This window comes from Cotesia typhae, unplaced genomic scaffold (assembly GCF_013202065.1).
Source record: "Cotesia typhae breed Kobodo isofemale line unplaced genomic scaffold, CoteBio_Ctyphae contig_77, whole genome shotgun sequence".
NCBI lineage: Eukaryota > Metazoa > Arthropoda > Insecta > Hymenoptera > Braconidae > Cotesia > Cotesia typhae.
Window position 1 is genome coordinate 790,209 of NW_027423765.1, and position 15,164 is coordinate 805,372.

General features: G+C 36.2%; 2 protein-coding genes across 4 annotated transcripts in view; both read right to left on the reverse strand.

The window, feature by feature from the left end:
* The window catches only part of Dab (DAB adaptor protein), a 115,114-nt gene that overhangs the window by 37,986 nt on the left and 61,964 nt on the right, over positions 1 to 15,164 (reverse strand). The window lies entirely within an intron of this gene.
* Positions 182 to 12,299, reverse strand: LOC141532958 (uncharacterized). The gene is made up of 3 exons (XM_074251592.1): positions 11,806 to 12,299; positions 11,520 to 11,720; positions 182 to 189 (listed from the first exon to the last, which is right to left on the reverse strand). The coding sequence occupies exons 1-3, from the start codon at positions 11,981 to 11,983 to the stop codon at positions 182 to 184; spliced, it is 387 nt and encodes a 128-aa protein (XP_074107693.1). The 5' UTR covers positions 11,984 to 12,299.

Sequence of the window (15,164 nt, forward strand, 5' to 3'; positions counted from 1 at the left end):
AAAACTCTAGCCCTGATTTTTTAGCGAATTCTACTATATTATTTTTCCAATTGATTTAGTTATATTTTATGGAAGCACATTTTATACTTAATAACTTGTTTGGTGTTATTATAAAAATTAATACATCATTGTGAGAATCAGCAAGAAAAAACAAAAGTGGATGAAAAAAAAACCTCATCGATCAACTGCCTGAAAATATAACCAAATTTCTAAGCAACCGTTACAATTCAATCCTCAAAATCATTTGTTATTTTGTTTAATTACTGATAATGACAAATAACATTTTTTGTCGATACTATCGTTTAATTATTAGTTAACTAATAAATAAATTCCTATTCAATCAACTTCTTATTTTCTTTATTGAATTCATTCAATTGTCAATAGTTTAATAACTTTCACTACAAACTGGAAGCTATTAAAAAAAAATTTTTGGAATTATTTAGGTATGCAAATTTCACATACAGACCCAAAATGTCCCAGTGAACACCTGACTGTAATATGACGTCATTTATAAGTCATAGGAATGTCACAATATTTTTTGTAAATATGACGTAAAATTGACTTGTCTTGTAATCCAATTTTGATATGAAAATATATAAACTACAATATTACGTAACATTAATGCCATCATTGTAGGTCAAAACGACGCACGTTTAACATCATTCGTTTACATCAGTGACAAGTCACCATTGTACGTAATCTTGACGTAAGTTTAACATCATGCGTTTACATCAGTGATAAGTCATGATTGTACGTAACACCGATACCTTTTGAGAGTCATTATTTAACATCAACGATAAGTCACAATTGTACATAATACTGACATAATTTGCAAGTCATTTTCAAAATCAATAACAAACGATTATTTTCTATAATATTGATAAAATTTGGGGGATTTTTTTTTTTAATGTTAGCAATTGATCGAAATTTATCAAGAATAAACTTTTTTTGATACGACGTTTAATTTACAATTAATTGCTAAACATTGGTGAAAATTGGTTTGAAATTTTTTAAGAATTAAGAAGAGGTAAACAGCTGATTTAAGCCATTATCAAATTTAAGTCCATTCTTGATACCAAAAATTTGTAATTTCTTACCATTAGTGAATATATCTTATTGTTTATTTTCATATTGTTTATATTGGGTATTGTTTATTAATATGCCACGAAGAAAACGAGCTGACATTGATCGTCGAAGTCAGTCAAATGTGTGACAAGCATTATAACTGAATAACATTTTCACCATACACAATACAATCAGTGTTAATTGTTCACAAAAATAAATTAGAGTTTAAAGGTTGATAATCACGAATGAAAAGTTTAGAAAAAAAATATTGTAGGTGGTACGAAGTTCACCGAGTCAGCTAGTATATATATATATATATATATATATATATATATATATATATATATATATATGTGTGTGTGTGTGTGTGTGTGTGTGTATGTGTGTGTGTGTCGGATTAACATTGTCAGGGGCGGTAGAATTCAGTGGGCTTGTCGATTCCATATTCGTTTATTTTTTTACAATAATTAAAATAAAACACTAACTCGTATAAATAATATAGCAGCTACAAATATTTGTAATATAATAAATCGGAGGTTAACTAATTATTGGAACATAATTCTATGGTAAAGCGCTGGGCAATAAGTCTGAGAACGAATACGAGGTCAGCAGGATATACTCAACGTCTCTACTCGAGCAATGCTCAACCAGAACTACTCATCTAAGTACACTAAGTACTTCTCCAAAAAATATTTCTACAGCCCTCATTGTCTGTCGATACCTTTTTACTATCCTCCCAGTAAACACATTTACGTAAAATTGACGTCAGGATGACATCATGTTATGTCATGATTTATGTAAGATGTGAGTAACATATGAGTCATATGACTCAGTATTTCATACCTCCTGACGTAAAACTTTTACGTAAAATATATGACGTAGTCCTGACGAACGAAGTCATGACGTCAGTATTATATCTCAATGACATTTATGATGTCAATATGACGTACTTGTGATGTCTATATCATGATAATGATGTCATAATGACGTAAAAGTGATGTAAAAATTTTACCTCAGAAAAAATATTAAAAAAAAAGTGTGTGTGTGTCAGCTACGACGCACGATTGGAGTTTACTCCTTACGAACGATAATTATGATATATATCGGATAGAAAAAAAGGGTAAATGAACGCATCTGCTAAAATGATAAGAGAAACAAACATATATCTGTAATTATTCGGATTATTTATATTACTTCAATAAAGCGTATTACATAAAGTATGTTACAAAACAATATAAATAATAATAATAATTATAATAATAATAATAATAATAATAATAATAATAATAATAATAATAATAAGCGGTGCTTGCTACGTGGCCTCCAAGCGGCGCATCGCGGGAAACGCAGACCATAACATCAGGTCTGTAGGCGAACGACGTAGCCCGTGCAGTGGGCCAACTACCCACTACATGGAAATAACTGAGTTACCACAAGATACCAACTCAGAAGTGCTCCCCACAACCGGTCCTTTTCGGATGAGGACCATTCATCAGGTGGGAGGAGCACGCCGGACCCGATGAAAGATGACGACCCTGGCGCCTTAAGGACTTACTTTAAGTGGACGGAGGAACTGAGAGTCGATCTCTTGATGTGCTACCAACGTAGCGAGCCGGGGGTGAGCGGCTATATGGCCCGGATGCACACTCTTTGGAGTGATATGCATCCGGAGCTAGCGCATTTTACGCCCAAACACCTGCGTAATTATGCCGCTCATCTTCGGCGAAATAGAAGATCGCTTGTGCCGGACAGAAGGCAGTCTAATAGACTTTCCTTTCCGGCGCAACTACACCAAGAGCGACGCCGTTCCTCCTTGGACAACAACAATCCCTTTGTAGGATGGCAAGTAAGTATATCTAAAAAGATAACTTACTCCCAACAACAGCTTGACGCGGTAAACGAAGATCTCCGTGCAACCATCCTGGAGGACTCCACCCTGCTCACCGTGAGTCAGGTTGTGTATGGTGCAGCAGTTTCGGCTTTTCCGAGAGAGAGACATTGTCTCTCGATCGAGGCAAGGTTGAGACAGCGCATCTTATAACTTGGCTCCAAAATTGACAAATCCCGGAAACATGTCTCCCGCATTCAGTGTGTGATTGAGTTCGAAACAACTCAAAAAGCATATACGCCCCGAATTCGACGCATTGTTGCTGAACTTCGGTGGCGTCATCACACACTGAACAAGAGTACTCTTCTTGTCATCAAAGAAGAGTCTCTTAATAAATTGCGGGCTCTAGTGACTGCCAAAAAGTCACTAGAGAAGAGGCTGAAGCGGTTGGTCGACAAATCGTTGTTTCGATCCAGCCCTTCACGGTTTCTGACACCAAAGACCGATGTTACCGGGACTTATCCAACACCTGAGCGGGTGGAAGCTTTTTGGACCGAGTTATATGGAGATCAACCAAACGTGAACGCCAATACTCCAGCTCTGCACGACTTCAAAGCATTCTGTCGGGAACGCCGTCGGCAGAATGCTGATGAAGAGAGCCCTGCAGTCAGTGTGGATGAAGTTCGTTCAGCTCTAAATGGCAGCAAAAATTGGGCTGCCCCGGGACCAGATGGCATTAATGTCTTCTGGTGGAAGAAGTTTACTTCTACCCACCTCCATCTGGCCCGCATATTTACATCGTACATTAGAGCTGACGATCCGATTCCGAACTGGCTAGTAGAAGGGCGAACCGTACTGATACCTAAAAAAGGTGACTTGTCTGACCCTAAGAATTTCAGGCCTATCACCTGCTTGAATGCGGTTTATAAAATTTTTACAAAAATTTTAAATAACCGTATCTTGCAGCAGATAGAGCCTGTATGGCAACAGATATATGAACAAAGTGGCAGTAAAAGAGGCCTGTCAGGTTGCAAGGAGAACCTGATAGTGGATCGATGCGTCTTACAAGATGTGATCTACTATCAACGCAACCTGTCAATGGCTTGGATTGACTATCGCAAGGCATTTGACTCAACTCCACATGAGTTGTTTTTATATCTACTCAAATGCCTGGGAGTCAATCCCGAAATAGTGGAATGCATTCGGCGTACAATGCAGCTCTGGCGAACGCGTTTTCACATTGGAAGTGGAAATGCATTGCACGTAACCGGAGTTGTAGAGTATAAACGGAGGGTCTTCCAAGGTGATTCCTTGAGCCCTCTGCTGTGTTGCGTTTCACTGCTGCCTATATCTGTTGCTCTCCGTAAAACTCGTGGGTACTCTGTGGGGCCTCCGGGTGATCGAAACTATTCGATTACCCATCTGCTTTACATGGATGATCTGAAGCTGTATAGTGCTGATAAAGATCATCTACAAGCGGCCCTCAACATCGTAGCAGAGTACACACGAGATGTCGGAATGTCTTTTGGGTTGGACAAGTGTGCCGTCGTACATCTGGCGAGGGGTAAGTGCTCTGATACTGGTGATGATGTCGAGTTAGTGGATGGGAGCGTCTTAAGACAATTAGACGCCGGGAAGTTGTATAGATATCTAGGAATGGAAGAGCACCGCATGCATGCGGTCTCTGAAGTCCGAGCAACTCTCCAGAGCGAGTATGTTAGGAGACTCCGGAAAACTTGGTCCTCCGAACTTTCCGGCAAAAACAAAGTCTCAGCTACTAATATGCTCGTTGTCCCAGTCTTACTATACACTTTCGGTGTCCTGAAATGAGCCCGAAAGGATTTACGAGATCTCGACATCAAAACCCGTAAGATCATCAATATGAATCTGAGCATGCACCCCAATTCATCAGTCGCCAGATTATACCTCCCCCGATTTATCGGTGGGAGAGGTTTGCAGAGTTTGGAGGGGCTTCACGACCGTTTGGTCCTGGGTTTAACACACGAAGTTGTCAATTTCACTGCAGACGAGGATGACTTTCTTATGCAAATTATACATAAACATGAAAATGAACATAAGGGGTCATTCTTGTATAAGGCAGCAATATATGCGGCAAGAACCCTTGGTCTTGGAGAAATAAACGCTCTTATGGAACTCCGAAAGGAGGAATTTAAGAGCGTTATCAGGAACGCCGAGGAAAAACTACTCCATGGCGAACTGATGGACAAGTCCATGTACAGCGTGTTCTTTAAACACGTGCGTGATCATGGCTTGTCCACCCAGCTGAAGTTTTCCTACTTAAAGTCAGCTGGCCTGATGTCCGAGACTGAAGGGTTCATATTTGCCTGCCAAGATGGTGTCATTAACACTCCTGAGTACCGTAGCAAGGTGCTCCAGGTGCAGCTACCGGACACTTCCTGTAGGAGGTGTAGACAACATCCGGAGACGCTTATGCACCTTTTGTCGGCATGTCCAGTGCTGGCGAGAGGTGCATATATCCAGCGTCACAATGCTGCCCTGAGAGTACTGTACTACTATCTTCGTCATTGCTACGGTATTGACGTGACACCAGTGCTGCCTTATCTGCCAGGAGATATTCCCCAGGTTGTTGAGAATGACAGTTGCAAAATTTATTGGAACATGCCATTTGCAACAACCCGGCGGATAGATCACAACAAACCTGATATTGTGCTCTTCGACAAGGCCACTCGTGACATTTATGTCATTGAGTTCTCGGCCCCGGCTGAATACAACATCTCAGCCAAAGAAGAGCACAAAAGACAAATATATCAGGATCTCCTGTTTGAAATTGGCAAACTTTACCCAGGTTACAGTGTCAAACTTGTCGTCCTGATTGTTGGCGTCCTAGGAGGGATGAAACAGTCTTTTGTATCCTCAATTGCCAAAGTTCCAGCTTGTTCATCAAAAACTGAGTTCTTGGCAGTTAGGATGCAGAAGGCTGTTATACTGGGTTCTCTCCGTCTCTTAAGGGAAATGACTTTGGGCTGCTGTGATCACTAACCGCCTTGTTGTGCGGAGTGGTCCAGCAGTAACGGATGGAGCTCAGGCTGGGCCCTCGGAGAATCGGACTCCGGGGACAACCCCCCTGAGCATTTAATAGCAAAATAATAATAATAATAATAATAATAATAATAATAATAATAATAATAATAATAATAATAATAATAATAATAATAATAATAATAATAATAAAAGTGGAAACGCATTGCACGTAACCGGAGTTGTAGAGTACAAACGAGGGGTCTTCCAAGGCGATTCCTTGAGCCCTCTGCTGTTTTGCATTTCACTGCTGCCTATATCTGTTGTTCTCCGTAAAACTCATGGGTACTCTGTGGGGCCTCCGGGTGATCGAAACTATTCGATTACCCATCTGCTTTACATGGATGATCTGAAGTTGTATAGCGCTGATAAAGATCATCTACAAGCGGCCCTCAACATCGTAGCAGAGTACACACGAGATGTCGGAATGTCTTTTGGGTTGGACAAGTGTGCGGTCGTACATCTGGCGAGGGGTAAGTGCTCTGATACTGGTGATGATGTCGAATTAGTGGATGGGAGCGTCTTAAGCCAATTAGACGCCGGGGAGTTGTATAGATATCTAGGAATGGAAGAGCACCGCATGCATGCGGTCTCTGAAGTCCGAACAACTCTCCAGAGCGAGTATGTTAGGAGACTCCGGAAAATTTGGTCCTCCGAACTTTCCGGCAAAAACAAAGTCTCAGCTACTAACATGCTCGCTGTCCCAGTCTTACTATACTCTTTCGGTGTCCTGAAATGGACCCGAAAGGATTTACGAGATCTCGACATCAAAACCCGTAAGATCATTAATATGAATCGGAGCATGCACCCCAATTCATCAGTCGCCAGATTATACCTCTCCCGGTCCATCGGTGGGAGAGGTTTGCAGAGTTTGGAGCGGCTTCACGACCGTTTGGTCCTGGGTTTAACTCACGAAGTTGTCAATTTCACTGCAGACGAGGATGACTTTCTTATGCAAATTGTACATAAACATGAAAATGCGCATAAGGGGTCATTCTTGTATAAGGCAGCAATATATGCGGCAAGAACCCTTGGTCTTGGAGAAATAAACGCTCTTATGGAACTCCGAAAGGAGGAATTTAAGAGCGTCATCAGGAACGCCGAGGAAAAACTACTCCTTGGCGAACTGATGGACAAGTCCATGCACAGCGTGTTCTTTAAACACGTGCGTGATCATGGCTTGTCCGTCCAGCTGACGTTTTCCTTCTTAAAGTCAGCGGGCCTGATGTCCGAGACTGAAGGGTTCATATTTGCCTGCCAAGATGGTGTCATTAACACTCTTGAGTACCGTAGCAAGGTGCTCCAGGTGCAGCTTCCGGACACGTCCTGTAGGAGGTGTAGACAACATCCGGAGACGCTTATGCACCTTTTGTCGGCATGTCCAGTGCTGGCGAGAGGTGCATATATCCAGCGTCACAATGCTGCCCTGAGAGTACTGTACTACTATCTTCGTCATTGCTACGGTATTGACGTAACACCAGTGCTGCCTTATTTGCCAGGAGATATTCCCCAGGTTGTTGAGAATGACAGTTGCAAAATTTATTGGAACATGCCATTTGCAACAACCCGGCGGATAGATCACAACAAACCTGATATTGTGCTCTTCGACAAGGCCACTCGTGACATTTATGTCATTGAGTTCTCGGCCCCGGCTGAATACAACATCTCAGCCAAAGAAGAGCACAAAAGACAAATATATCAGGATCTCCTGTTTGAAATTGGCAAACTTTACCCAGGTTACCGTGTCAAGCTTGTCGTCCTGATTGTTGGCGTCCTAGGAGGGATGAAACAGTCTTTTGTATCCTCACTTGCCAAAGTTCCAGCTTGCTCATCAAAAGCTGAGTTCTTGGCAGTTAGGATGCAGAAGGCTGTTTTACTTGGTTCTCTCCGTCTCTTAAGGGAAATGACTTTGGCCTGCTGTGATCACTAACCGCCTTGTTGTGCGGAGTGGTCCAGCAGTAACGGATGGAGCTCAGGCTGGGCCCTCGGAGAATCGGACTCCGGGGATAACCCCCCTGAGCATTTAATAACAAAATAATAATAATAATAATAATAATAATAATAATAATAATAATAATAATAATAATAATAATAATAATAATAATAATAATAATAATAATAATAATTGTGTTCAATTTATACAAATCCAATTTTAGGATGATTGATTTCTTTCACTTTGAATTATAATATCATTCTTAAATACTGTAATTATAGGTTTGTCAATCAATTTCTTGCATTTTTTCAACATTAATCACTTGATGATTTGTTTAATAGTACATAAAAATACACGTATCAATGCATGAAAGTACAAGAAAACTTTAAAATCAAAACATTAAAACTTGATGGTTAGATTGCTGTTTACGTACGTTGTATATAGATGTATACAATAAATGCTACTATATGCATTTATTATACAGCATGCATACCCTGTACTCGGCAGCAGTATACAAGTTGTGGCAGAACTTCGTAACACGCAGGCGCGCAACACACACGTACAAACATACGCACACATTCAACTCTCAGACTGGAGATAGTGAACTATACAGTGAGACTACGAAGTATAACGCAAATTATATAAAATTCAAGTCTAGTGATCTATATAATTTCATAAAATTTTATTAAAAATCATGAAATTTTATAAAGTTCTAAAAAACTTTGTAAAAACTCTTATAATAGGCTCGCTAGTGAAACTTGCGCTAATAAATAGGCAATTTATAAATTTTCATAAAAATTGATTGAATCTTACACTTGCAAAAATTTTCGTGTAAGAGCGGACACAGAGAACCTTACATGGTTGAGTGAAATTTTTTCAGAGTAAACGATATATCCGTGTCATTTAAATATTTTTTAATACTTATTTAATTTCTCAAGAGAAATTTTTTTTTTTATTTTATTTTTTCCATAAATTTAGTATTTTTTCTTTGGATTTTTCTCCTTCAAAATTTCAGTTTACAAAATTTAGATTTTTTTTTTTAATTTCAACTCTTTCAAAAATAACATTTTTTTAATCTATATTTCTTTTTAATCTCAATTTTTTTCGAAATTTGAATTTTTTCAATTTAACATACTAACAACATTATGAAACTTGATGTAAAATACTATTAGTCTCGTCAATGACAATTATGGAACTGTTTGAATTATTTCTAATACAATGTTTCATTAGCAGTACTAATGTCAGAATAGTATGTTACACATCTAGGAAAGTAAAGTAAGAAATGTCTCAGATCACACGTAATCTCAGATCACATGTAGCCTTAGATCAAATGTAAAACAAACATGTGATCTGAGGCTTTCTTATTTACTCCACGTGGAGTGTATACTATTTTTCAAGTAATAGTGCAATATTTAAATTGATATATAAACCGCTTGACGGTTTAAAAATTTAGAGTTCATGCCAGATAAATTGAATTCGGTATTTTGTTATCATTTTCACACCAAGTCATTTCTACTGAATGAAATCGAAAATATTTTTACAATGGATAAAAGTACCTAAATTCATGGAAAAAATATAAGTGAGAAACATATGCACCGAAAAAAAAAAAGAATTTCTTGCACCAAGAAAATTTTGACGGAGGCCGAAGTTATATTGGAGCAAGGAGAAGTGTTTTAGTCTCAATAAATTTTGACTTTATACATGAAATTTTCAGTTATCTTTAATACATCCTTGGTCCAAAGAAATTAACCTTTGAGTCAAGATTTTTTTTCTGCAGTGTATGGAAACATACAAGCATAGATATAAAAAATTTATATCTCACATGTATTTAATTTGTATGTATTTTTCTTAAAAACGTAAATGAAAAATGTTTTGTATGTTATTTGCTAATACTCTAGTAGGAATGAAATTGAATTTTTGGCTAGTAACTGACCAGTTCGACTAGACTTGCCAGTTACTAGTTAGAACAGAGTGAAAACTTTATTATTTCTACTAGGGTATGTTAGATATATTCATTAAGATTAAGAAATTATAAATTTTTGTTATTAAGAACGGACTTGCATTTGCAACGTACCGGCTTAAATCAGCTGTTTACCTCTTCCTGATTCTTACAAAATTTTAAACTAATTTTCACTAATATTTGTAATAATTGTAACACGTATTGCATTTGTTTTTCATCCTTAGTATAACGATTACAAAAATCTTGCATTAGTTTAACTCCTCTTTCAGCACAGTCATTCACAACCGATAGTTTTTTAGCGAATCGTAATGCAGTTTTATAGTGTTCATTATGAGCCCATTCAGAAGGATGAATCTTTAAAAATTCTGTTTGTAACTCGAATCTATTGAAAAAATTGATCGATTCTGCAGTTACGAAAAAGTCAATATCATTATATAATAATTCAGTTATGCTCTTAGTTTGAAAGCGTTTAACACTACATTTTTCACTAGTATAATCCAAGTCTTCTTCCGGAATATCATCAATCACAATTGTTTCTTCTTCTTTACGCAGCTTAGCGACAATTTTTAATTTTGTTTCTTGTGAAACTTCCTCATCAAAAATAGCCATGATTGCTAATTCTGGTGATAAATACCACAAGTGATTCATAAATCTACTAATTGCCACAGTAGCAAGATTACAGTTGATTGCCTTAAAGTTGTTGAGTTCTTTTATAAACTGTAGATCATGGTACGGAGCTTTGACACTATTTGACGACGAAAACCAAGCTTTAACATAAACCATTGTCACAAAAACACATATTTGCCGTAGTTTATTATCTTCACCTATTTTCAATGACAATTGCTCCCGAAGCATATACATTTTCAATATATAAATAGCTTTTGCCATCCATTGTGCATGGTGACAAGCTCCTGGCTTACGAAAACTAAATTTTTCGGGGATGACACCGATAAAAACTAAAGTAAGCTCTAATAACTCTTTGTAATCTTCACGAGGCAGTTGTGATGCAAGAGTTTCAGTCGCAAAAGTTCTAATAGATTCAATTTTTTCATTTGTCAAGATATTATCATTTTTCGGATCATCTAAACCTGTTTTGTAACTGAGTTTATTTAAATCTCCCCATTGCTTTTGGAATCGGATAAAAAGTGGAACATTAGGACCAACAGTATTTGGAAAAACAGCTTCGAAGACATATCTTAGGACTATTTCAAATATATGATGCCTTCATGGAAGATACAACAAATCTCTTTCTAACAATTTTTCCAGTAATGCAGCAGCACCATTACGAAGGCCTAAATTTGAAGGAGTAGTGTCACAGCATATTGCTTTTACAGATATGTCGAATCCCCAGTCACATAATGTCTTATGAACTACAGAAGCTTGTGCCATTCCAGTTCCATCTTCACTCGTTGGTACACCTAACATAATTTCTTTACTTTCTGAAGTAATTATTACAGGCAATCGATGAACAGTTTCTGTATTTAACAAATTAGGTAATAATTTTCCATCCCAATGTACAACAATAGATGATAACTTTAAGTCTTGGAAATGTTTTTTTATTTCTATTGATTTTGACTCTCGCATAGTAAGCCGACATCGGCGAATAGATGATCGATTGACAATAATGGAATTAATATCCACTTCTAATAATTTTAAATCGATAAGCGACTGACAAATAGCTGTAGTTATGAACACAGCATCTCTGTCGCTTACTTTACAACGGTCAAAAGTAGCTACAACTCTTTCGTTGAGAATATTGTGAGTTCCTCTTATATTTCTTGATTTAAATTGGCCGGCAGTAGTTGGAATGTATACTTCTCCACTAGAGACTGATTGAGCACTTCCTTGGCTTGATAAGAGTTCAACGTTTTTGTCTACAAAAAGGATAATGATAAGACAAAAATATCTTCACTATAAAATAATAAAATATCAATGAGTAAGTTGATTATTATAATTTACCAAATAATGATTTTTCTTTTTCACTTTCCAATTTTCGTTTTTCGAAATCCAATTGTTTCTCTAATTTTTTAACACCAATTTCATCGTCATCGTATTTCGTCTTAATATTTGCAATAAAACCAATTCGTTCATCTGATCTCTGATTATTCAAGAATTCTTTGGAATTTTCATCAACCATTTCAAATACATTTGACGGTGCGATGTCAAATAATTTTTTTAATGAACAGGAAAATTCATTTTGTTTTTTCACAGCAACTTCACTCCGATTTCTATGTTTAAGAAGTATGCGCCACTCATCATACAGTTTTTTCAACTTATCTCGACATCTTTGCACATCTTGAACGGGAATTTTTTTCGACGAGCTTTCTTCCAAAACACAATAATTTCATCAATCACTGCAGCAACACTATCTGTGATAGTATTATTTAAAATACGTGTATAAAAAAATAACACTTTCAAAGCTTGCAATTTCGATGGTAATTTGTTACCTACGATTTGAACGTCAACATCACCAATCAAAAAATGTTTTGACGTAAACGTGATAACTCCATATTTAACTGATTACTTAAATATCGGATAAATGAACTCAAAAAATTTATTTATATATCAAAAAGGCATCAGTACTAGTAATTGAACGATTTTGATCAAGCTGAGAAATAAATGTAGGTTATGAGTAATCTGAGAATTAATTTTAGTGTTAGAAATTGAAGTACAATCTAATAGATGGCGGCATGATCGGTTTCTAAAATGTTTTTAACCAGAAATCAAAATTTGAAATTGGAGTTTGTTGATATTTGTACCAATAACAATAAACATCGAGACAATAGGTCCCGAATTTCTTTTGTATCTGCAAAAAGTTAAAAATCTTTAAAATGTTCGACAGTTCAGGCTAAAAAAATGAATTGGTGTTACTATTATTCCAAAGTTACAGTTACTTTGAAAATTTTCTAAACAAAAAAATCCAATGAGATTATAAAGAATAACCGGTTCATGATTTATGAACTATTAAATGACCAAAAAAACAGAAAAAACTATGAAAAAGATTATAGTTTCAATTTAGACCTCGAATAACTTCAAAACCGTTAGAATTATCAAAAATGATAAGAGACCTTTTTGTAGACCGTTAAATTTTGCATTAGAAAAATATTTTTGATGTGATTTGTTGGTTAGTTTATGACGTAAAAAATTCCAAAGTAAAAATATAACTTTTCTCATGTTATTTTCCTTTAAAACTTTGACCGTCGGGGGCGCGGGTTAATATTAAAATTAAGAGCTATAACTTGGCATGATTTTTTTTTTATAGATTTTGAACCGATTTTGAACTATCGTGAAAAAAAATTTCAAAAAACCCAACATAAGGACCACCTAATATATATATATATATATATATATATATATATATATATATATATATATATATATATATATATATATATATATATATTATAACGCAGAATTTTTAAAGTCGATCCAGGTGTTCGATCGCTACAGTGTTCCCCGCTTCCAGACCTTGGCGGGAATCGCCAATTTACAATCGGGTTTTTCTTGGGGTTTTACGGGAACTTACTTCTTGCAAAAATTCTAGATTATACTTCGGTATCTTCCCGATTTTAATTTCTGGTCTCAATAAAATTAGGGCGCCAGGTAATTTTTAATCACTGGAATTACCAAACCAGTGAAAACGTAATCAGATAATTTTTATTCGCTAGCAATTATCAAACTAGCCAAACTCAAACTAAAACTTAAATATAAACGTACACGTAACCAAAACTTAAACGAAATTAGATAATTTTTGATCGCTAGAAATGATCAAACTAGCCAATAAACGTAAACGTAATCGGAAACACAAAGCTTAACAAAATATAGACCAAATAACCAACAATCGGAAAGACAACGGGATACCTCGGGGTTGCTTAGTGTGCTGGTTTGTGGAGAGAGGGGGTGATTCGAGTAGAGAGTGGATCCGTGATTGCAATGACTTTATTCGCAACACCAAAATTTTATGCTCAACAAAATCCTTATTTATTTAACCAAAACTTTAACCTAGATAACAAACTTGAACATAACTACGACAAAAATCATCGGAACGATATTACTAACAATATGAAACGCTATAGTCATGTTACAGACTCTTACTCAAAAAAAATTAAACAAATAAAATAAATAAATCTTAAAATAACAATCTCAAATAAATAAAGTGAATCTATACAACTTGAACAATACTCCCAAATAGATCTGTCAACTTACTCTAAATTATTTACAACATAAAAGTATTCTGCAGAATCGGCTATCTAATATCTTATGACCAAGAACTCAATTATTAACGCTCAAATTACAATAAATAAAGCGATCCCATACCTTATAAAAACAATGTCGATGCTGAGTAACTTTTTATTTTATGTCTAACAACTTAATAAATCTGTATTTTTATCTGGAGCTAAAAATAAAATGCAAAAGACTGAAACCTTAACCTGGAACTGAAAACTCTATGCACGTCCGATCACCTGAAGTGACCAGCGGCAACTCTCAAACGCGACGGTACTCTACGAAGTCCAAAACTCGACTGTTAAACGTGACTCTCTCACAACTAAAATCTCTATAATCAATTAATTCCCAAATATTTTGAATCTTTAATCAAACAATTGGGGCTCTGAGTACGGATATTCCTTTGGTGGATGCTCTCCAGGAACTGACTACGGCTGGGATCGAAACTCAAAACTCAAAACGTAAACGTAACATTAAACAAAAGTAGATAATTTTTTTATTCGCTAGAAATGATCAAAACTAGCTAAAACGTAAACTTAACCGAAAACTTAAATTGATCCCCTATTCCTTTACGTTGGAGCGCTGGCATCTCAACAAGACTTAGGCATTCCACCTGGAAGTCTCAAAGGGTTAGAATGGTGTCTAACGTCAAACGAAACCGGGTGACGTATAGTCCCGCTCCACGGCAACGCTGACTTACCCACGTCCTCTGCAACCTCAAAACCCAAAACTAAAAATTCAGAACTCGAAACTCAAAACTCAAAATCCGAAACAAAACTCAAAACTCAAAATAACTCAAAAATAACTCAATAAAACCCTTAAATGACTTGACCTTGATATTTTTCACCACTTGACTCTAAAACTAACTCTACTCTTAAAAATCCTAAAATCTCAACTGAAACATTAATTCTCTAAATCCACTCTAAAACTATATCTTCGTTACTCAGCATCAACACTCACTTAATTCACAAAACAATTTTCTTTAATCTTTAAAATTATATTTTCTATGGTATTTGGCCTTGAAATATCAGCTTAAAACTACAAAAATTCGTTGGCGCTAATGACGATCATTTTAAATAGACCCCGGTCGTTAA

Bases quoted from the DNA above. Each gene is read 5' to 3' on its own strand.
- LOC141532958 (XM_074251592.1), bottom strand. From the start codon at position 11,983: ATGGTTGATGAAAATTCCAAAGAATTCTTGAATAATCAGAGATCAGAT. The intron at 11,721-11,805 runs GTAAATTATAAT...TCCTTTTTGTAG, and splicing joins AAAAGAAAAATCATTATTTG to ACAAAAACGTTGAACTCTTA.